The 25,500-nt window shown below is 34.5% G+C and overlaps 1 protein-coding gene across 8 annotated transcripts in view; it reads right to left on the reverse strand.

Moving 5' to 3' along the window:
- LOC108361003 (uncharacterized protein CG43867) overlaps positions 1 to 25,500 on the reverse strand; it is a 174,599-nt gene that overhangs the window by 82,205 nt on the left and 66,894 nt on the right. For all 8 annotated transcript variants that reach the window (XM_017613527.1, XM_017613534.1, XM_017613533.1 and 5 more), the window contains exon 3: positions 14,705 to 14,767. In XM_017613527.1, the coding sequence (XP_017469016.1) occupies positions 14,705 to 14,767 (63 nt within the window). The remainder of the gene's footprint in view (positions 1 to 14,704; positions 14,768 to 25,500) is intronic.

Consider the following 25,500-nt stretch of genomic DNA (forward strand, 5'->3'; position numbering starts at 1 on the left):
AAATATATACTAAATATCTATAGAAAAGTTTGCATAAGCTTTTTGAGAATTTCAGACCACATCAAAGTGCGTAGAATACTCAAAAACCAGGGCGACTAATCTCATCCAAAAGCTTTCATTTATTATAGTCTTGGTTCTCAGGTCGCACAATGTTAGTGATAATTTTAGTCGCTCAAAGCGCAGTTGAGAAGTCAGCCGTCGCAGCAATAGATAGTCTAAGGAAGGCTGCTGTAGCGAAGAGCGCGACAGTTGGATGGCTATATTTAAGCCAGTTTAGAAGCTATAAGTTAGCTTAGGTTAGGCTGTGGTGGCTGTCCGCTTACAGATACCAGATGGATACGATACTTTTTATTTGGAATCAGGGGCCCAGGATTAATAAAAATTTTGAAGAAGTCGACTACAAGGTAACCGCCCGAAGGAGTTTCGATTATCTCATACGCTATTGAGTCTCCTGATAAAGAATCCAGCCTCTATATTGACCTTTTGTGCCGTTGAGTGAATAATTACCTCGGGAATCTAAACCTATCCCTTACTGTGAGTAACCTTTTATTATAGAACGTTAGGCTCAAATCGAACGTTGAGACTAAGGCACAAAAATGCGACGATAAACTTTCTGAACATGCTGCAATGCACATTTGACCTCAAAATGCTTTAGCATGTTTGGGAATGTGCAGAAAAAAGGTCCTCAAGTCGCTTATCGACAGAGATTGTGCGAAAGATAGGGAGACCCTCCTTGCTGTGAATAAAGTCCTCAACCGGTCGATAACAAATTACGCCACCTCGAACCGTGAGTAACAACGGCGTGCAACGGATTAATGTTGTCTGAAGCTCCACTGCTCAAGGCAGCGCATTAACGACCGCACGATGAGGCCTAATGGTCCCGGTAAACGAGCACAACGTCTCCGTGGCAACACTTCTAGTTGAGCTCTGACTGTGACACCATTCGCAGCTGAGTTTAGCAGGCTAAATCTATCTCTTGCACCAAGTGACGAGACTCTTAGGCTTCCTTTTAGGGAACGTGTTCCACCAAATGGGCAAAGCCTGAGCTCTGAAGCCTTTTCTGGCAGGTTTAAATGAATTAAATCGTGAAGGTGTCGCATCCGCGGTTTCCACTCACTGGGTTAAGAAAAGTGCTAGGAAGTCGTCCCTATTCTAAGTGAAACAAGATCAACGCCGACTCGGCTTTGATCCCGCTACGATGCGGAAACAACCAACAAACTGTAGGACCCTATGCATTCAACCCATCTAATATCAGCTTGCAATAAAAAAAGTCAGCGCCAAAAACTGGATCAGGGTTTATATACATAAAACTAAAGGTGATTTCTGAAATAGAGGGAAAGGAACCTTGTCTTCAGTGGGCTTTCAGGTAAACTGCTTGACGAATCACATGAGTCGGAAAAAAATAATTGAAATAATGCGAACAAAAGTATGGGGGTTTGAAACGTTAATACAAGAACACTTTTACTAAGGGTTGCCACCTATTTGATAAATATATGGAACTATAAACGTTAAATAATTAAAATTTTAAAATACGATTACGATAACGGAGNGTTTGAAACGTTAATACAAGAACACTTTTACTAAGGGTTGCCACCTATTTAATAAATATATGGAACTATAAACGTTAAATAATTAAAATTTTAAAATACGATTACGATAACGGAAATATCTAAGAACACTTTGATAAGGAAAAATGTTTAAAGCGAGTAGCCACATTACTGAAAATCTGAAATAATTGCAATAATACTAGTTATGGTTCGCTCTGAAAATAAAAAGTGGTTTATGAAACAAAAAGCCAACAATATTAAAAAAAAGATTACTGGCAATAAAATTTCATAAACGTTTTTTTATAAAATATTTTTTTTTTGTATAACAAATATCAAATAATTTTTCATTGATTAAAATTTTAGAAAAAAAGTAATGAGATGGGAATCATTCACTGACTAACAGTATATTCATAGAGAAATTTTATATGTATTTTCTAATTTTTTTACATACTTGTGTGCATACATTTTTACGGGGGTTATCTGTAGGCTAGTAAGATACTCTTATGATCAACCCATAATAAATTTAGTGCCAAAAATTTATTTTCATATTTCAAACTTTTATCAAAAATTAAAAAAAAAAATCCTTGGCCTTGTTGGTTATAGTTCAAAATTTCTTTTTAGTTTTAAATCTTCTTTTTCAGTTTGAAGTTCTCAAGAAAAAAAAACACGTATAGATAGATACTTGTTTCCTCAAAAAACTTTGCAGCAACGGAAAAGTATTTTTTCAAGACAGAGAGAATAAAAAACATTTGTTGAGATTTTTCTTGAGAGCTGGATACTAAACAAAGTTTACTTCAAAATTTTCAATATTGTTTGTAACTATTTTTCGTATGGCGCTCCACTGTTCCTACATACTATGTAATTCTCGGCGGTGTAAAAGTATTTGCTATGCTATGAAAACTTTACCACCACCTCAACTGCAATTTTACTCTCAGACTAGTCACTTCTTCCGCTCTGCTTGCTTTTCATGTCAATTGCAGTGCCCACCATGATTTGCATACATACTTATTTCCATGCAAACATACAAAAAAAAATTAGTGTGAGCGTACATTTTTTTATTTAATCACCACTGAGCATACAAGTTTCCACCATTTCTACGCTATGCGCTGCTACTCAATTCCTTTTTCACCACTTATTTTCAAACGCATTCTCATATTTTTTCTTCTTTCTTTCTTCCCTACAACTTTCGTTCGCCCCTTCATCACTGATTGCTATCAAGTCTTATCGCTTGGCATGTCCTTTTTTATGTTACTCCTTGCGCTTGATTTGGCATGAAAAGGAGATGAGGCATTCAACCCTTGAAATGTATTTGCCACTGACATTTCTATAGAATTTCTTTCAAAGTTTGGTGAACTCCCACCGTGTGCCGTGTGGATTGAAGTTCTCATGAATTTTTTATTTAACAAAAGCTGAGAGCAACCCTTAGTCGTTGGAGAGCTACATACATACAATTCAAGCAGCAAAAAGGGACATTTTCTCACATGGAAGGATGTGTGATGGAAAAGGGTATTGCCAGCGTGAAGTTAAAGTCGATTAAAATAGTTAGCTGAGTTGAAAGCGGATTGGGCGAGTAAGCTAATAACTTTGGAAAATCTTAAAAATTTAGATGACAGAAGTCACGATATAATCATTGAAAGGATTTAGAAACAAATTTTGGAACTGCTTTTGGCATTCCAATTGTGACAACTAATGTAATAAATTCTTTCAGTCAAGACTTCGCAAATTTATACAAAGTTAGATTAAGCAACTCATTTACTCCCATTGTTTGTTTAGTCCTGCTCAAATATATCCTTAAAGTACCCTCGAATTTTCAATGCATAACTAAGCCAGTCCTCAAACACCTGAAGAGATGGTTCTCTAGTAATCTGAAACGCAACCTATGGAGCTCAGGAAATTTCTCCAAGCAAGAGCGAAATGAGTTGTTGACTTACTTATCTACACAGCGCATGTAGAAATCTTCGTTTGTGAGGCACAGAATCTGGCTGCCTAAGACCAGTTGGTATAATCTTAGGAGTGGTGTAGATAAAATTACTTTTCTCGAATAATTCACCGATTTTTGGTAGAGCACATGAAACACGGATGAATGAAATAAAATGGCTATTGCTTTTGCTGAGCCTTGATTGAAGGACAGCGCTAACACGAACGCAAAGAGGAGTATTTCTTTGATATCTTGTCTTTTAAGTATCCGCTTCTAGCCGGAATTAGCTAGGGGAAGACACTTTTATGAACAGAGGAAATACTATTTCTGCAGACATCTGAATATTCATCTACAAAAGAACGACCCTGACGCGCCAATTTACGGCTAGCTTTTCTTTAAAGAATTTTAATTTGAACGTCGAGCTCAAGCCTATTTATCTCAGTTTTAATGAACTTCCGCCTTTGGTGAATTTAGAAAAATACCTCTTAGCATTCGAGAGCCTAACTTTGTTCTGAAAATATTTCCATCAATCACCATCCAGAGTAAAAACTCACAGAGCGCGAAGTAGACGGACAAAGGGAAGTACAAAGCGCAGTTTGTTTTTGAGCTACTGGTTATGCTAGAATGATGACACCAGTCCTTGTGGGCTTCAATATACGTAGTTTTGGTTGCTTTAACCAGTTGGGTAGAAACGTAAAGAGCATCATCCGGTAGTGACTTTGAGTGCCATTAAAAAACTCAAATGCAGTGGAGTCAAGTTTTAAAAACTCAACTAACACATGCAGCAATGCAATTTTCATTTCGGAAGACGTAAAAACTAAAGACACTCCTGACTATTGCAGCATCTTAATTACGGTCTAGCTTGGAAAAGTAAAGTTAACGTAATCTATAATGAACTCTACACAGAGTAGTACTTTAATGATATAATTGTCTCGAGGCTGTGAGTCTAGGATAGGATAGAGTGAACAAACTGAGCTATCGTCGCTCATTCTCATATTTGGCACTATAACTGTTAATCGCCTTGAGCCGAGACGAAATTACGAGAGTCTTTTATAGCAGGAAAGGAAATAATTCCAGGACATCGGTTATCCTACAAGGCTAGGCGCTAAAAAAAATTGCAATTTTTCTACCAGTTCTTTCTCTTTCTGGTTGAACTGATCTTGTTTTTGGGATCTTATGTTGGCTATGATTTCCCGATCAACCTGACGTAGTATAGAAAATAATTGCGAACCGAGTAACAATGGAAATAGTCCTTTCCAATAGAACTCAGCTTCGTCGAATTTCAGACATATACTCCCTGTCTCGTTCCTACCAACTTCAACCCGTTTCTAGCCTAGTCCTTAAATATGTATGTAACTACTTTTATGTACAGACGTACAGATGTATATACTCAAACTATAAACAATAAACACTCTAAACCAAAACTTACACCAAAAAGTATCAACCTCTGCGTTGCATCATCAGCAGCTGCTGCGACTAGAAAAGTTTAGCGAGTAGTGAAATTTAGTGAAGTGCGCTACATTGAAACGATGTACTCGTAGTAGTTGAGAGTTTTAACGACCTCAGGCGCTTTGGCAAAGTAGCGCAACAAACTCTGCTAGCTGGGCTTTCAAAGACACTTAAAAACAAATCGACAGTGTAAATGCATACAAAATGGCGGCGTGTAAAAATTGTGCTAACTCTTTTTGGCAATGCAGCGCAGATGCGTGGGATTACGAAAACTAAAGGTATTGGAAAAGTTTAGTGAAGTATGCTAAATTGATTTCGTAAAGCTCTGGGAGAAAGTTCGAAAGCAGCGCATTGCGAAATGTTGGCGGAAAGCGTGGAGATGTCGGTAAAGTTGGATGTTATTTTTTATAGTTGATTTGGCGATAAACCCGAATACATATAAACTGAATAGTAAAAAGCAAGCTCGAGAACTTTTGCCAGCCCGAAAGAATTGCAATGATGCTACTAGGAGTTACTGATGTATATAAAATACTGATTTCCCGGAAAATCATTCGAAAACTCTTACAGAAACTTCAGTGTCTAATAGGCCACCTGTGAGGGATAATAACCAATCCTTAATTTTAGACAAAGTCCGGGTAAGTTGTGAATATTAGATCTTGGAGATCGGGTGGGAAGGAAACTTTGACAACCTGGCACCCACGCACAGAATTGATCTGTAATCAGACGGTCTTCATGGATATTGAAACATACCCAGGGATCTTATACCAGTAGCTCTTATTGGCAGACAATTTCAGAGTTCCTGTTGTTATGAGACTGAAATCTGTCCTGTTAATTGTCAAAAAAAAAGGAAGCATAATAGGTGAGCAATGTCAAAACTTCGCCTTCATTTTTTGTAAACAGCCGCCCATAACGGCTTTTAAGCCGGCAAGAGCCAACTTGATAAGTGATCAGGGATATCGAAGCTGGCTATAATTTATTGGGCAGCGCATCGCCAAAGTAAGTATACTGGTATTCCTGGGACTAGGGAAGCAGATGAGTACACGAAAAAGGAGCCAGAGACAGGATTAAGGAAATCGAGTCCAAGCCCACCAGCCTCTCCTGCAGTTTCGGATGCTTCTCACACAGGCTGAGGAAAACTCTACAACAGCTACAGCAACATGTTGACTTCTTTGCACACAAAAGCCGAGTATCACTAAGCCCATCTCTCGAGGTATCATAAACACCATTTTATGCGGAAGCTCTCTAAATTGATTGAACATACAACTTGCCGAAGGAACATTAAAGACAGTACTGAAACATTGGTCTTGTCGTCGACGGATTTGCAAATTCGCTTAACGATCTAAGCATGCAGCAGCTTTAAAGCTGAGGAAGAGGTTGAATTCATAATAACATCTCCGCGATGATCTGGTAAGATCTGCCTTCTATAATAAGTTCAGACGAAAGTATTGCAGGCTTTTAAATGTTGGTTGGGAATGGCTAAAATCGTCTATCAAATGGCCAACCGGTGTCCTTGGACCGTTTTTAGCCTAAGTATGTGGGCTTAACGTCTCTCATAAGAGAGTACACTTGGAAGAGGCTTCCATCATACGTCACTTTTTTCATTGATAACAACATTTTAACAGTCGCTTTCTGAAGACCTAAGGGAGGGGGGTTTCTATACCTGGAAGCTGCGATCTTCTGGACAACAATTAAGTTAGAGTTCATTGAATCTGGCGGCTTTTTGAGCGGGGTTATTAAAGACTTAGGAATTTATGCTTCAGCAAGAGGTAGTTCTTACAGATGCATTACTTATTCCTCGCTTAGTGCTTCAAAATGTAACTATCGAAGTTCATTGCCTAAAATGATCTCTTCTTTCCAAAAAAAATGATGTTAAGGACCCATAAATTTGAGCCTACTACTTTCTTAATAAATAGTTTCACAAATTTTTTTTTTTACTTTCAGTCATGGAATTACAGCGGCCATTTTAAAACTTCCATAAAATACAATATGTAGTACTCATCATACTTCTAGAACAATAGAGTAATTTAATGCATAATTACCAGCAGCGGCAAATGGCGCACGCAGCAATAGCATGAGAAACTCATTTCGAGAAAACGAAGCTTAGAAAGAAATAAAAGCTGCAGAGTACTGACTTCAAGAACTCAATAACAGAAAAAAATGTGAAACAATAAAATGAAAATAATTGCAAAAGATTAAAAGCGAAAACTTTGGCTGGCAATGATAGAAAAAAATGGTTTGCGGAATAAAGGAATTGAAAAGAAAAAATGTGCATGGCTACTGGAATTGAAGCGAGCAAAAATGAAAAGTAATAAAGAGAAAAAAATGTGGCAAAAAAATAAATAAAGAAAATCCAAGTGCGGAAAATAAAAAAGTCGATGAAAAGAAATTAAAGCTCAAGAATAATCTGCCAATCAGAAAATGGTATAATTAGAGTTGAAGAAAAGTATGCAGAAATTAAAAAGGAAGCGGCAGGAAACTTCAGACTATGGCATGGGGCAAAAGTAAAGAATTTCTAACAATAAAATAGAAGTACGTCGAAGGCAGCATCGAAGACTGGCGCAGCAATTATGGCAAGGCGAAAGACAACTGACAGGCAATGAATATTTACTTAGCAGCGCAGGAGAAGAGGAAAAATAATTCTAAAGAAAGTATTTGCCATGGCAACTGCTGGCAATTGCAGGAAAAATAGTCTCGCCTGCGTGAGGATATATACTGGCCAGCTATTTTCAATACCATGATGACCTTTTTTCTTTACAAAAGAATTTTTTTCAGACAAGAATTCAAATAATTTACATTTACAATTAATTGAAATGGGTAATGAATTTAGCGACACACAATCACATTTAGTAAATTATTTGAGAGCAATAATCTCATTCCTAACCAGGCTACATCCACACTCACTACTTACTGTTGTGTTGTGTTGTGTGTGTGTTGGCGCTTTGTTGCTTGGCCGCGCCGAAAAGTATGCAAACAATTTTAGACAGCCAGTCAATCAACTGAATGAGTACATAACTAAGCAGCAAGAAGAAATTATAGTAAATAATAAAGGCGAGTGAAATACGCAGAGTTTCAGACATAATGAAAAGTTGTTGCCAGAGCGACCTTTGATATTTAAATCGTTGTGTGTCTACAAACAAACACATATTTTTAGGCTTAACAAATTGATAATATTCATTAGTTAAATGTTGACAAAGAATTAACTGAAATGCTACGAAGCAAACTAGCTGAGTGAGTAGAGGATACAAAAATATTTAATCTTTTCTTTAGAGCACGAAAAATGAGTCTAAAAATTGTAGAATACCAAAACTGGATTGGAGCTCAAAACATGAGCTGAAAACAAGCGTAAGAGCCATGAAAGCATATATGTAATACTCCTATATTGGCAGTAAGAGCTAGTACCGTCCGAAAACACTACAGTACAGATATATCAAAAAACACGTACGAAAGAAAAGGAACACATACGTTTATAAATAAACATGTACACAACACATTTACAAAAACAGCACTCAAGTACACAATACATTGACAAAAACAGTACTAGACTGTCTCGCTTTGATTTCGGAATGCTTACACATTGAGAAGTTAGCTTACTGCCAATATATAAGTATTACATATATGCATGAAAGAAATGAATGGCTCGATGGAGTGAAAAATTAAGTACTTTGTATTCCATTGTGAGCAAATGAAACCATATAGGTACTTTATATAATCGCTTATTCTTACTCAATAAAAGGCGAGTCAGAAAAATGAGCCTAGACTGACCTGACCTGATTGAAACTAGTAAGAAGGTAATGGGTGATATCCACAAAATGAGTCGGAATGTTGAGTGGATTTATCAGACTAGCTAGTAAGAAGGTCACTCAAGTAAGTAACGTCCCCTGGAACACGAAATTGTATGATAGTTGCGAGCGCAACTAAAGCCACGGTGGAATTTAGTGATTTAATTGAGAAAAAATTTGAGTGATATTTAAGATTTTCCCTAAAAATGTTCTAAGCATGAGCACTTTTTCTGCTATTTTATTCACTCAAAAAGTGAGTCTGTGGATAAGCAATTGTATGGGTGAGGGGAGTGAAAAATAAGTTAAATTTATATAGTTTAATGATGAGCTGAAAAATTTAGTGAACTTAGGGTTGACCGAAATATATGGCTCAATAGAGGAAAGAAGTTGAATGATTTTTTTTTAGGAATTTAACTCACATTTACAAAAAAAAAGAGAGATAAAACAGGAGCTTCGCCCTTAACTCTGAAAGGAGTTAGTGGTTAAACTAGCTCTTGAATTAGTAGAGGAGTTAAAAATTAAGTATAAGGAGTTGAATGACGACGAGTGAGATCTTAAGTTCACTGACCGAAGTTAGCGACCAGGTTAAGTGAGTGCTTTGCCTGCTATGGGGCTGGTTCACTCAAAAATTCAGCGAGTGAAGGGAAATGGAAAATGAGGCGTATGCAAATTTATCACAAAAGAGTAGACAAACTGTGTGGTTTCTGGCTTTGGGTAGCGTTTGGTTATGATAAGGATAATTTTAAAAAGACTTTTGAGTTATTTTTTTCTTGGAAATAAAACGCATGAGTTACTAAGTGAGTTATTTATTGCGTGAGCAAGAATTATTGAGTGAGGAATAGGTTGAGTGATTGTGGTAAGATGTCTGTAGAAGAATGAGTAAGCAAGTGAGGAGAGTCTATGAATGAGTGGTTGAGTACATTTGTGCGTGCGAATGAATGATGAGGGAGTGAGTGAATGAGTGGGTGAGGAAATGAATGAGCGAATGTACGAGTATGTGAGTGAATAGATGAGTGAGGAAGTGTTTGAGTGAGTGAATGAGTAAGAATGTGAGTAAGTGAATTAATGGTATGTGAATGACTCAATTAGAAAGAAAGTGAATGAGTGAGTGAGATAATGAGTGACTGCATAAGTAGTAAGTGAGTAAATGAATGGGAAAGTGAGTTGGGGAGTCAATAAGTGAGTGAGTGGATGACTGAATGAGCGAGACAGTGAGCGAATGAGTGTTTGAGGGCGTTTGTGAAAAAACGATTTAAAGAATAAAGCGTCGGTGAGTAAGTAAGTTATTTTGTGAGCCTGGGCATGTGGGTTAATAAGTGAATAAATAAGTCAATGAATGAGAGCATAAGAATTAAGCGCTTCATACGAGCACCAGATAGTAAGTACGTGAGTTTTTGGTAACAGCCACAGAGGGTTCCGAATTTCGCACTGTAAACTTTTAACGAAAAGAGATTATGCGTTATTATTTATTTTCCAGTTGTTTATTCCCCTGTGGCAAAACAAAGTATTTGCCTTTGATATGTAAATACTTTAATGAATGCAATAAGGTAAATTCAATTTGTTGCACAACAGGCAGTGATCCCAGAAGAAGGATGATGACTGAGCAAACACAGCGTGGGAGATAACATGAATGTAATGCGGGGGCTAGAGGAAAGAGACCTTCGGAAGGCCGGTAAGGGTGAAAAAGCAAGGAAAGTGAATAAAGTGAAGAAGGAAAGAAGGTCGTTGGAATCAAATGAGTGTAGTTCGAGCCGAGGGCTAGCAGTTGGCTGGTATGGGTGAGTGAGAGGTGTTTGTGGGACCAGTATGCTACTGCATAAAAGAAAAAAGCACATCTGCTAAACGAAGGGCAGTCAAATGATAAGTGAATGACCGTCACTTGGTCTGGACATTGGGAAATAAAACGTCTCCGCCCTCAACTACACACATGCATACATACGTATGTATGTGAATGCCATAAATAAATACACATACTCATAGACATACATTGCATGACTTAAAGCACACTCGTTGGCAAAAACGTACGAGGCATGAGTTGCTTGTACTGTTGCTGTTGTGGTGGCAGTGGTGGCAAGTAGTGTTTGTTTGCATAATGAAAAATACCCTCGGGACGTGTTAATGCAGGCACATTGTTTGCTATGCTCTGTCTATCGTTTTCCCACAAACACACAGGCACACTCACATTCATGCCTCGACTTTATTTCCGCCACCCCCTCTCAAATCTTGGTGGTTTCAGCATCAATGCGTGGGCAAAAGTAGTGGGTGCCCATGGCCAAGGTTGAGCGAGCTAATAGCTTGCAACCAGGTTGCTGCGGAGGATGAGCTAGAAAGTGGAGAGTATTGCAGCAAAAATAACAGCCACAACCGCAACAAACTCCCATAAATCCCAGAATGTTATGCAGCAACACAACCGCAACGCCGTTAATGCCGGCAACGCCGGTACGCAAACAACATCAACCCGCCAACACTCCCAGCAACATCGTTCCCTTGTCAACGCTTGCAGGGAGCATTCAGAAGACCTTAAAATATCACACGGCATACATACATACACAGAGACACTCACACCTTGACAAATTTGCATTTAATGCGTATTTCCGGTTTGCTACTGTTGCCACCGCAACCAGGGCTGGATATGTGTATGCTGAAGCTAGAGTCGAACTGTTGCGAAGGTGGGCTTCAGAGCTTCCGAACTACAGCCAACTTGCCAGCCTCTGGTGGGGCTAAATGCTTTTGTTGTAATTGCTTTTTGTTGCTGCGCGTTGTTATTCACAAATACAAACTGGAGCTCAGAGTGAGTTAGACTCAGAAAAAGGAGAGTAAAACGGTGTGAAAGGGGGGGGGGAGTGGGCCGCAGTGCAACAGGAAGTATGAAGCAGCCTTGGCTGTGTGGTTGTTTATTAGTAATGACTCTCATGTCATTGTTGTGAAGCTTTATTGTAAGAATTTGTTGTTGTTTTTTTCGAGTTTCTGGCTTCGAAGTGTTGTTGTTGTTCACTGTTGGATATTTGCTGTATGCCAAGCTGCTGTTGGAAACAAAGCGAAGTAATGCGCTGAGGGTTGTTCCAGCTGCTCTTGCTGCTGCAACTCCGGGGTTGGAGATCCGTTGAAAGGGATGCAGGTGAGGGAACGTGTATTTATGTTAAGGTAAATGATAATTATAGCAACTTCATCATTATGACATATTATGATTTAAAGTTGCTTGTGTTAATGAAAAGACCTAAAACTGTTAGTGAAGTTGGCATTGAAGGGAAACTTTCTGTGAATAATTAGTTGATGAACTTAATAGAAAGAAATGGGAGTTGAAAAGAGCAAAAATAAAATATGGAGAGGCAGTAAGAAATATTTTAAAATGTTAATATTTTCTGATCCTGAGAGAGTTAAGTCTTTTAGTTAAATTTTTCGTTTAGTTAAATTGTCAACCTGAGAACGAGTGTGTCATTAAATAAGCAAGTGAGGGCGTTACTCACTTGAGTGACTTTGTGAGTGAGTGAGTTAGCGAAGGAGTTAGATAGTTAGCGGCGGATTCGGAGTAAAAGCGTGAATGAGTGAGTAAGTGAGTGAGTGAGTAAGTGAGGTAGAGAGTGGGTGAGTGAATTAGTGAATGGTTGACTGAAACATATCTCACCTGACTGAAACATATATATCAATTTCCCAAAAAAAAAATCATTTAAATTTAAAAATTCTAAGTAGAAACAAATTAGCTGTATAGAAGTTGGTAAAGTTTTTTTTTTATTTTTGAGCCGGAAAATTATTTTCTTTTTTAAGTTTTAAGTTCTTCGCATATTCTCAATCTGTCTTCTCTAAGCCATTGTTGTGAATTTTGTGAATAAAATAGAAATAAATAGCTTTATTTAATACAATTTATAAAACAAGGCTTTTCCAAAAATCTACAAAAAACTCAATCTGTGCCTGGTAGTTTTGCCAAAATTTTACCTGACATGAAAACTTATAAAAAAATTTACATTTCATTTTTTTTAACAGGAAATAATTTTTGTAGCAAAATTATACGTTAAAAAAATAACAACCAAACAAGTAATTTGTAAGCAAAAAACAAAACCGACTTCCATTCTCATATAAAAATTTAAGATTATCGTTAATTTCTTCACGTTCCAATTATCGGATCTAAACAAAATTAGTGTGGGAAAACCTTTCTCGAAATCGGTCAACGTGGTCCAAAGATATGCGGTAACATACATAAAAAAAAAAAAACAAAATTAAAAATATTCCGGCGAACTGATGACCTTCTCCTTTTTACGAAGTAGGTAAAAAAAAGGAAATTTTATCAGTTGAAAATTAATTTAAAATGAATTTATATTTCAAAAATGTTTTAATTGTTTTTATGTTGGTAAAATTAATAAAAAAAAATTTTTTTCTGGTTTCAGAAGAAACAAGTTTATTACGATGACTTCTCTTCAGCATTAGATTTTTTTTCGAAACAAAGAAATAATAATAAGAGAATTAAGAAGTAAAACAAAAATGTCAACTCTAAAATGTAGACAAGTAAAGCTTTTTCAACTACTATTCTAAAAATCGCATTTTAATCAAAGTATTTCATTTTTCTTAACTTGGAAATATATTTTTTTTAGTTGAATTTTTTTAAATTATAGATGTGGAAAATAAAAAATAAGATATCCAGAAAAATTGTTAAAGACTTTAATCAAAAAATATTTTAAGACATTAGGAAAGTTAAAATTTAAATTAGAAATAAAAACTTTATAATTTTTTCTACTTTGGTAAACTTAATTTTGCGAACTAAATTTTTGGGATTAATGTTTTTAATGACATGTAAAAATTCGAAAACATCGTAGAGAAAATTAATCCATCCCTTAGACAATTTAGAATATTTGCATAAAAAAAAGGATTATGAGCTGCAAAAAGTGAAATGTTTTGTTTTATTACTAAAAATGAAATATGTATTGCTTTTTCAGGTTCTTAAAGAGTACTAGATCAAAACTAGACTTCTGAGAAATAAACAAAAATTTAAAAAATGACAACAAACTCTGTTCATTTTTTCTAACTTTACAAATACTAAAAAAAATCGACTTTAGAAAAATTATTTGGGTAAGTTTAATAATTTAAAGTTTTAAACATTTCTACAAAATTATGCAAATTGAAAATAGATTTTTTTTTCAAGTAAAGTTTTATAATTCTAGCAAAATGAGAACAACAATATTTTAAGTTTTTCATTTAAAAAGAATCTAAAAATTTGTATAAAGGATTTAACAATTTTTTTAAATTATATTTCAGTAGGTTTTTCAAATAAAAGCTAAGAAATCAATACCAATTTGAGATAAATAAAACAAAACATTTTTTTTTATTTGAAGTTAATTATCTTCCTTTTTTATTTAGTTCAGAGATTCGTTTAAGTGCAGAACTTATGTGTGTAAGTCTCTACTTTGAAAATCCACTTTTTCCATTGCCTTCCCCCCTCCGCCAAGCGAATCCTACAAATTTATTGTATCACTTCAAGTTCTCAAGTGTTTACTAATGACCAAGTACAAATCCTAAGCATACACTTAGGCACGTGGCGTAGCTTTTTTGCCACCACCCGCTGAGTCGAAATGAAATGAGTATTAAAAGACGAACAAATTTATGTAAAATTTTCGGCAAAAACACGAATTGATTTATTTCATTGTGGTTTCCGGTGTTGAAGTTTTAGAGATTTACGCAGACGAGGAAAAAATAGGCAGCAACCCTAAAAGTAGATTACTAATGTAGCATTGAAGTGGATTTTTGGGGTTTACATGTTTCCAAATAGACAAGCCACCCCTTGTCTTAAGTGTTTTTTGTAAAGAATATTTAATAGCAAATTTTGTAAGCTGTAATGGCTTAAGTTCTCCGCAAAGAAATTTTACATTTAGGTACTTTTCGTTTTTGTATTTTTCATATTTTTCAATTGAATTCAAATTCTTTATATCTGCTTTAAATTATTTCCTAGAGTCACTTTCAACTTTGGAATACACATAACGTTTTTTCTAGCCACTAAACGCATGAAAATATACTTCACTCACCTTATCTTCCGCTTCCTCGGCGCGTTCTTCCGCCTCAATGACACGCTGCTCCAACTCGGATAACTGTAAATACAAGAAAAAAAAAGCACAGAAAGGATGAGTTAGTAAAGTTTCCATAACGAAAGTCAAATGATGTGGAATTAGATAAGTGGCATTTTATTACATATTTCTGCCTACGCAGCAGCAAGCATAAATTTTCAGGGTTGATTTTGTATAGTCGTACCTTTTATACTTCTGTGTGTGCAGCTAATAAAATGTTGCTGCAAAGTATGCAATAAAATATGGTGAAAACGGTTTACATATGAGTGAATTTATGAAAAATGTGCTCTGGTATTTTTTGCAATTAATTTAATGACTTTTCGAGTACTTTTCGTTGGGCGGAGATGTGAGCAGCTTAATTTTGAGTGTAGTATGGCTATAGGGCACGTGTAAATTTAACCAAATTCTGGGTGAGTGTACTTCATTACTGTATTTTCAATGTTTTTAAACAGCTTAAGAATGCTACGTTTTGAAATATTTTGCAAAGAAAATTTTCTCAAATAAAATTTTCCAAATATTTTATAAAGTTTTTAGGGTTTTCACTAAAATTTTATTATAAATTTAAATCGTAGCTTATAAAAAGACACAAATTTGCCTTTTTATATTAATTACCAACGTTTTGCTTTTAGATTATTGTTTCTGAGAAAAAATTTGCACGATTGTCTTATTGAAATCTTAAATTTAAAATTAAGTCGGTGTTAATTTTTATTTTTTATTTTTTTTCAAAATTTTTTAAATAAAAATTTTTAAGCAAAAACTTTCCAAAAAAAATAAAACATTGATTTTCAATAAGATTATTTAAATTTTTTTAATATAAACATATAAAAAAATTTCTAATACGCAAATTAACAAAAAAATGCAACTAAGTGAAGAATACTAAAATGAGTGCAACATAACATATGTGTCTATGCATTTGTCAAGACAATATGTTTTGTTTTAGTAGAACAAAGATTTTTAAATAAATTTTTTTAATTGTATTGTTTATAAAAATTTTTGTCTAAAAATAAGTCATGGTATTAAAAAATATTCAACTGTTCGTTGATTTTTGTTTCTTATTGTAACCTTATTTTGGAATTTTATTTTTATACCCGAGCGCACTTGTGCACAAGGGTATATTAATTTTGTTCACATAACGGTTGTTTGTAACAGCCAAAACGAATCGAGATAGACATAGACAAATGTATACATAAATGATTAGAATGAAAGGAGAAATCGATTAAGCCATGTCCGTCTGTCCGTCTGTCCGTCCGTCCGTGTACACGATAACTCGAGCACAAACTGAGATATCTCAACGAAATTTGGTATCGGAATCGGACAATAACCACGCCCACATCCCATATAACGGTAATTTAGAGAAATACAAAATCTTCGATATATCAGTAAATATTAAAGCTAATTTATTCAAAATTTATGCTTGCAACAATCTTTCCCAAGAAATACGTTTATGGTAAAATTTTGGAAAATGGGCGTGGCACCGCCGACGTATGATCACATATATGTATATCGGTAACTGTTATACCAATTTGTACCAAACTCGGTATTTTTATTGTCCTTGCCACAAAAAAGCATTGAAAACTATTGAAATCGGACTAAAATTACGGCCGCTTTTCATATTACGGTAAATTTCAGAAATGCTTGAAACTGGAATACTTCGAAATTTAAGGACGCTAATTTACTCACAATTGATGCACCCCGGCTTACCATCTAGCGGTAGCTTTCGGAAAGGTGAAAAAACATATATTTAATACTTGCGCCGGGTATTTAATGTTCGGCTCCATCCGAACTAAGACTTTCTTACTTGTTTTAAATAAAATTTAAAATAATTAAAGAAAATAGTATAAAAAATAGTTCCTTTAGCGCATATCGGTGAGGGCGACACCATGGGAATTTAGTAAAGGCAACAACCATAGTTAAAAAATAACCCACTCAACATGCAGCATGGCAGCACAGCATGCTAGAAGAAATTCACCTCAATCAAGCAAAGCTTTTGCTCACCGCCGGTAGATGGCGCCAGCTATGAATGTTGGAATTTTCAAGGAAAAACTGTATTAATTAAATTTTTGCGGAATTCGGATGAGGTGGCAAAGGCTGCAAAGGAGATAAGATGCGGCAGGATTATATGAGCAAGAGTTGTATTGCGTAATAAGTAAAGTATATACTTTTAGGGGCACTTGAGACTCGGACTGTAAAATTGATTCGAAAGTTTACATAAAAGAATGCATAGAAAAGGCCCTAATAAAGCAATGTACCTAATTTCCGTTATCGTTTTAAACTCATATCTGCAGTGGGACTCTGACAATCGTTATGCTAATTTTGATCGTTAAAACCTCCAAATGGAAAGCAGTGGGGCCTAAAAGTATACTACAACATGAAAAGGTAACAGATGCTATGTGTAATCAGCCAAATCTGGCAATATGTGGGATATGGAACTAGATGTTGCATGTTGTTANACCTCCAAATGGAAAGCAGTGGGGCCTAAAAGTATACTACAACATGAAAAAGTAACAGATATTATTTGTAATCAGTCAAATCTGGCAATATGAGGGATATGGAACTAGATGTTGCATGTTGTTNAAAAGTATACTACAACATGAAAAGGTAACAGATGCTATGTGTAATCAGCCAAATCTGGCAATATGTGGGATATGGAACTAGATGTTGCATGTTGTTAGGCGCGGCTGATATTCATTTAGAAATAGCGATAGTGATTTTCAGAATCCCACTACTGGTAGCCACTTTCAGGCATTTTGCTTTGAGCTATAGACTGTCAAAAACATATCGATACTCTTCAAACGGCGGTTAAAGGCAGTACATAGGTTATAAGAAGGACCGCTTTGTGTATTTCCATTTGTGTAGCGTGTGACGCGACAATTCGATGCCAGTTGCAAAGCCACTTAAAAGCGAATGCGTTGACACGCCCACCAAAAAAAAAAAGGAATCAGCGATAAAAGCGATGCATGAGACGAAGGAAAGTAAACACACACCTGCTCAATCAGAAAGGAAAGTGGCGCAAAGGGAAGGGACTATGAAAGGAAAAAATTGTGTAGTTAGGAAAATAAAAAAATAAAAAAGGCGGAGAAGCACTTGAGCCACTCGATACTGGGAAAGGGAAATACACTTAAAAGGGAATGGAGGCAATGGGCTTCCCATCCACAACTAAAAATTTCTAGGTAAGCGATAAAAGCCTGTATTCATTGAGTGCTCGTGAGTTTTAAGGAATAAAAAACAAAGCGCACATAAAGAGACGAATTGCTGGGAAATAGGCTAACGTCGGGAAAGCGTAGATAAACAAATAGTAAAAGGTGGGTCAGGTGGAGGGCAAGAAGGCAAGACGAGTTGAGACGGGGCGAAAGCTCGCAAGAAGTCTACATAGAAATCTGTCAGGCGATGTGAAGCCGCTGGGAGTGGCTGCAGTGAATGTTGAAATGTCGTCGACTAAACAGAGTTATGGGCTGTAGGCGGACAGACTGCCATTCAACTAAATAGCTATGTAACATTCAGCCAGCCAAAGAGACATTTGGCTAGCACATGCAAAACACTTCTGTGATTAATTGACGGAATTTGATGGCCCAGCTTAGGGTTGGATACAATTTCAAACGCCCAATTGGAAACCTAGAGGAAACTAAACCAGTGGAATGGCAAAGAGATACGGCAAAAGCATTTCCTTTATGAACAGATTAATAGCGCATAAGCGTGCCGGCAGAACACTTCTGGTTGTGGGTGTGTACCAAGGCAGCAACAAGAGTGGAAATGCTAATAAAGCTTATTGAGCAACAGCACACGACGAATTGAATGGAATTAACATTTTGAAAACAAAGTGAATTAGCATTTTTGGAAACACAGCCACAGAGCTCACCGGCAAACGTAAGGCAATGTCATGCTTGAATATGTTACTTAAATTTTGTCCTCAATATCCAGCTCGAGCAGGTTATTGCCTGGATTTCCTGTCGTACGTTTTTGGTTGAATTTTTTTGTTGATATTTTTTACTTTTTTAGTTTAGGTTATGAGCTGGCGAGTGGTTGTGTGCCAGTTTTTCGGCACACTTTCTTTTTGTACGAACTATTTTTGGACTGCCATCTTTGCTGTTGTTGTTACTGTTGTTTGTCGCCAGTGACAGACAGCTTTCAGGTTGCATTTTTCGTCTTGCGGAATTTACATCTTAACTGGTGTATGCAAAATCGAAAGAGGTATAAAGAAGGATGAGGTGGTTAAACAGTATCCAGAATAAAAGATAGAGAAGGACTTGAAAGTTAACTTTAAACAGTAAGCTATTGGACGCTGTGTGCAACTGGTGTCAATTTGGATCAGTTTGGACTGTTGTCAGACGGTTTGGTAGAGATGGAATGAAAGCCTTTAGGGCAATAATTCAAGAAAAAAATTTTCATTCAATAGCACTGTTTATTTTGTGAGATGTTATCCATTAAAAGTGAATACTTTTTAAGGTACATTTTCTTCAATAAAGCATTAATTTATCGGAAGCTTTTTAAGCGAGAGCTTAACTTACTTTGTGAAAACTTGCCACATATGGAAAGCTTTCATTTAAAACTGAAAGCTCTTTTGTGTACATATTCCAAAATTGTTCACCAATTTACTTGAAGCTTTTTAAGCGAAAGCTATAGATGTTTTGAGAAAGCATTTTTATAGAGGGTGAAAGCTTCTTTGCGCATATTTTGCAAATAGGTTAATCACACGTATGACAATTTTTTATACGAAAGCTTTAACGTTAAAAAATTATAGGTCGTGTTTTTAAAAGTTAAAGCTTTTCAGTCCAAATTTTTAAGCTATATTTACTTTATATGTAAATGAATGCTTTACTCTTTAAAGGGTACTTGTTAAACCACATTTTTAGGATATTTATTTAAATAGAAACGCTTTTCTATTGAAAGTGAAAACTTTTAATGCAATTTTTTTGGAATACTTCTTTTCATTAAATAGAAGCTTGTTAGATGAAAGCTCTACTACAAAAGTTAAAGCTCTACAGTTGAAAAATTAAGCTTTCCCGTTGGACATAAAGTTTTTTTATTTATATTTTTAAGAATAGTTAATAATATTTAAGGCTCATGCGTGCGTATACTCTAAAAAATGCATGTATTTTAATTACAAATACTTATACGAAAACCCTTAGAAAAAATCAAGGCTTTGCTGCTGGAGTAAAAACTTTTTTCTAGAAAGTGAAAGCTTTTATTGACAAAGGTTGCCACCATTCGTAGAATTAAATGTGTATGACAAAATAATTGCATTATCACAACTAACAAAAACCAGTTGAAAAAGTTCTTTTTGCAAAATATTCCAGAGTGCATTTCAAAGGATAAGATCAGAAGGATACTTTTACAATTTTTTTTTAGGGTTGCCACCTATTAAGAATTAATGTTTTTTTTACATGCTCACTCAAAATATTTAATTAGGGGCATAAAAAGACAAGTTTTTAATAATACTTTTATACAGAAGAAAGTGTTGCTAAGAGTTGCCACCTAAAAAAAAATATAGCTACAGTTTCTTAAATTGAAGCATGACAAAGAATCGAATATTAGCCAGATTCTTTAGACAAAATTGAGCATTTAGCTAGTTTAGTATTACAGAAGAAGCCCCATAAAACATTTCTTGATAGCATTTTCCTCCTGTTCTCTCCTCACACCTGCTGTAATTATGACTGCACATTTTTTTTTTTATTATTAACACAAATATTTATCAAACGAAAAGTGCGCTGTGACCATGTTACATTGTTTAATGGCATTTTCGTTTCTACAAAAAATGTTGCCTTCTCATTGCCCTCTTCATAGTATTTGTGCGTAGAGGGCAAAGAGAAGCCAACATAACATAAGCTTGTAAACATATTTCCCACACACACTGTGTCATTACAAATTTATTGACATTTAATTATGTAAGTTATATAATAGGTTTGTATATAAAAAAAGCAAACATAAATTTGATATAAAAAATCGCGTTGCATTGTGCGCACAATTACGCGTTAATTCTTAATTACATTTTGGCATTGTTAATTGTTATTCCGCATTGTGTTTTTAATGCTGTTGGGCATCATTGATTGTTAATTGTTTTTACGCGTGCAATCGGCCATTGAACATTGGTAAATTCTATAATTATATATGGAATATTGCATTATTAAAATGAGGTGGAAGTTGGTCACACACAAACACACACAAATGAAAAATATTACAATTAATTAATTAAAAACGCGTCGTTAAGGTAGAAAAAGTTAGAAATTTAAAGTGTATGAAATATTAAAAAGTGCAATGCATAACTTAATTAAAGTTACCTTTGACAGTTGGGCAAACGAATAAAAAATACACAAAAAGAGAATTATGATTTCATATTACTAAAAAATTGTAATAAAAATAAATACAAATTTATTGTTATTAGTATTTTTTTAATTTCATATCACAACTCATTTTATTGGACACTTTTTCTATTAAAATAGTTCCTGAAAATTTCCTGTATTTTTTATTTTTACTTTATAAATATTTTACTTATTTAACTCGTTTAAATTACAGCAAATTTTTTAAGACTTGTAATCGAATTAGTAGTATATTCCGTGTACAAAAGCATATTTAGAATAATGGTGCATATTTTTCGCGCTCAATTCAAATTTCGTTTTCCTGTGTGTGCATTTGTTTTACTTATTCTAAATTAGCATATTTATTAAATTTCGCAGTAATAAACTTCAAATTACCAAAAATTGAAAATATTATTGGATAGCCGCACGATAGGCTCTTACTAACTCAAAATGGAAATTGCACAGAGTATTGAATATTATTGCATTCAATTGAAATGAAAAATTCAATAAAATTTAAGATAGATATTAAAAAAAATTGCAAAAAATTTTTAGAAACATATTAAACATAAAAAAAATAATGAACAAAACTACAAACAAATGTATCGAAATTCATAAAAAAGCGAAAATACGAATAGTACTTTATATTTATGATTTAAAAAACACATATTAAATCTTCAAAGTTTTATTAAATGTTGCAAAAAAGAAAATAAATTCTGAAGTCAATATAATGCATAGTATTTAGATTAAGATTTAAGAAAGTAAACGAAACTTTTTATTAGCTGAAAGCCAAAAATAGATTTATAATAAAAAAAACATAAAAAAATTACATTTCAAATATAGCACTTAAAGAATCAATGAAAGTCCAAAAATATTTCAGTTTTAAAATAAAACTAAAAATATAAATAACAAACCTTTATGAATTATAAACGTTGAAAAATGTCTTAATTTTAAGGACACTCACTTAGTGAAAGCTTTGCTGATGATAACATACGTTTTTTAATAGTTCATTATATATAACAGAAGAATTTTTATGTCAATGATTTTTTTTTATTTCGTGAGAGCTTTTTCGTTGAAAGCGAAAGCTTCTTAAAAAATTTTTTCTAGAACACTTTATTAATGTAGACATGGACTTTTGTCCTGTAATCATAAAAATAAAGTTTTTTAGTTGAAACCAAAACATTTTAGAGCGCATTGATGTTGAAAAGACTATAAGCTCCTTTTCTTTGAAATTTTTCTTGTTTGATATATAGGCGTTTGTGCACTTCCCCGGAAAATCTCATTAATTTAAGCTGAAGCTTGTTGGATGAAAGCTCTGGTTATCGAGTGAAAGCTTTATTGCTGAAATCTTAACTGTTTGGTGGAATTTTTTTAAGCCTTTTTTCCATCGCACCAGAATTTTTCTTTTGCAAGTGAAAGCTTTTAGTACATATTTTCGAAAACATATATGAGTTTCATTTAAATTAGCAGAAATTAGATTCCGTGTTTTCGAATAGCTAATGCATTGAGGCGAAACATTTGAGAAAGCTGCGTTTATTTTAGGTTCATTCATTTACGCAGAAGTTGTTTTATTTAGAAGTGTTTTTCACTGCATGAGACATTTCATGCTGCAAGTGAAAACTTTTAAGTGCATACTTCCTAAAAATAGATGCATCATCATCATTATACGGCTATTATTTAGTAAAGCTCCACTATTTACTTAGTATTTATGTGCGAAAAATGTGTGCTTTAAACTAAAACTTCTTAGTGACTTTTTTTAGAACTAACTCATAGATTGTTAGTTTTACTTCAGGAAAGCTGCTGAAAGTTAAAGCTTTCCAATGCATTACCATGAGCTGTTCATTTACTCAAAGCATAGATTTGACTAGATTATAGTAAGCTCTCTTTTCCTCAATCTCTCGTCGACATTGATATGGTGAAAGCCCTGTTTATATTGTGAAAGCTTTCCTTGATTCGAATATAAGCAATAGCTTCGCATGCGAATGTTCCACATACATATGTATGTATATTGGAATTGAAAATATTTTATTTTTTTTTTCAATAATCCGAAGCAAAAATTTCTGGCAGGGGTTACATATATATATGTAATTAAACGTTTTCTTGGTTTTGCTCACTAAATTGCTTCTATTATTTCTATTTAATTTCTAAGTCAGTATTTTTCTACCCTATTTTTCTACCCTATAACGATTTATTTCCGCGCAATTGACATGAGAAAGAAAACCTTAAATGTCAATCACAAAACAACTACAAAATTGGGGGGCTTCTTAAATGCATCACTGCATTTAGCGCCGGAAATACGATACTGTTTCCATTTAGTTTACTTCGTTTTATAGTTTCAGTTGTCATTTGCACTTATTAATACACTCATTCACACACACACACACTCAGATTTATCCAAGCAGACATGCGAATTTATTTCGCTTCTTTGTAAGCGGTTTAAAGACAACTGTGTCAATTACGCACAACTGCGCACTCCACAACTACGTCCGTTCGTCCGTCCATCCGTCCTACTCGAAATGCGGTCAACTGTCAGTCATTGAAAGTTTAAACGGCACACCACAACATATGCTATGTACTGCATACATAAATACAGCACTCGAAATGCAACCCTTAATGCCAACTGAGCCGCTCAGAATAGATGGATGACATGCAATGCGAAGAGCGCGCGGATTAGTTTTGTCGGTTTGTTACAAGAATTTTTGTATTTGCACTCACTTTGCTACAAAACTCAAAGCGCCCCCAAAAGTATGCAACAAAAATAGTAAATAAAGCATACAATTAGGCGCATAGCCACAGGTTGCGGGTAAATACCTACATACATATGTATACACTGCTTCCTCAGGCACTCAAGTCGATTGAAGAAGTGGAAAGTGTGTCTTACTCACTTTCAGTCACTGTTCAGTTTTTTTGGTGCACTCGTTAGTTTGTTTCGTTTCGCCTTAAAGTAGGCTATTTATGGCGCGTCAATGGGGCAAAGGCAGCTTGCTGCGTCGGAAGTTTTTGTTGACAAACAAGAGCACAACAAAAGTAAAATGAAGCGGAGAAGTGGTACGAAAAAATTCCACAACAGCTAGTAAATGAAAATAGAATAAATGGCAGCAAAAAGTATGAAAGAAAATGAAAAGCGCGGCCCTCGAATTGAAAAGAAAGTAAAAATAAAAAAATCTGTGAAAACAAAAGCAGGTTAATGGCGGTAATTGCGCGGTTATAAAAATACTAGCTGCCATACATACATACAAACATATATGGACTGATGTATGTATGTGAGTATACTAATTTGCTTGCGTGCCTGCCTGACCGCTTACGCCTGAAAGCACACTACATACAATTGTGGCTGCGGCAGTTGTGTAGCTGACTATGAAGCAGTGAAATGCTGTGATGTGTGTGTGAAAAAATGTGAAGTAGGCTATGTACTTGTTGTGCTTGAACTACTTTGTGGTTAATGATTAAACAATGGATAATAAAGTGACGATTTGCTTCAATGAAAACAGTCAGAAATTAAAAAAAAATACTACAAATAAAAATTCTCACACACAATCTTAAAAAAAAAAAACAGTTACATCATTCAAGGGTCCGCTATTTTCTTTTACGATTTTACCGCCTGACATTTTATAAATAATGCTTACGTTAGGGGTAGCCGAAGGGGTTTGAAGTAACGTAAGAATAATTTCAATTGGCTTCTCAGGCAGAAAATCTAAACAGCATTACATTACTTAAAAAAGGATTGTATTACTTAAGACCACACATATGAAAGCTGTATATACTTTGAGAGAGCTTTTGCATTTAGAAAGCTCATTTTATATGAAAATAAGGTTTTTTATAAATTAAAGTTAGAGAAAACCGAATAATTATTAGAGAAGCTTTTTATGTAAAAGCTCCATTTATTTTGTGAAAGCTTTTTATATTTGAAAGTGATNAATAATTTCAATTGGCTTCTCAGGCAGAAAATCTAAACAGCATTACATTATTTAAAAAAGGATTGTATTACTTAAGACCACACACTTTCTTATATGAAAGCTGTATATACTTTGAGAGAGCTTTTGCATTTTGAAAGCTCATTTTATACGAAAATAAGGGTTTTTATAAATTAAAGTTAGAGAAAACCGAATAATTATTAGAGAAGCTTTTTATGTAAAAGCTCCATTTATTTTGTGAAAGCTTTTTATATTTAAAAGTGCTTTTTTATAAGGAAAGGAAAGGAAAGATTTCTGTTAAATAATAAATCAGCTCATTAATTTATACAGCATATTGAAACCTTTACTTACATACATACTTTATTTTAACCTGATATTCCCCATAGGAAAAAAGTTCTTATAAACTTGTAAACGTACAACTAGCTAAAAAATGAGCCGTATTTGAAAGATAACCTTTTTTATGTGAAAGCTCTTTTTATTAGTTGAAAGCATTTTTATATTTACGCGCCAATTTTCTTTTCCAAATTTTTTTTTTTTTTGCANCTTTATTTTA

Source organism: Rhagoletis zephyria, unplaced genomic scaffold (genome assembly GCF_001687245.7).
Source record: "Rhagoletis zephyria isolate East Lansing unplaced genomic scaffold, Rhagoletis_zephyria_1.1 Rzeph_scaffold_00677, whole genome shotgun sequence".
Lineage (NCBI taxonomy): Eukaryota > Metazoa > Arthropoda > Insecta > Diptera > Tephritidae > Rhagoletis > Rhagoletis zephyria.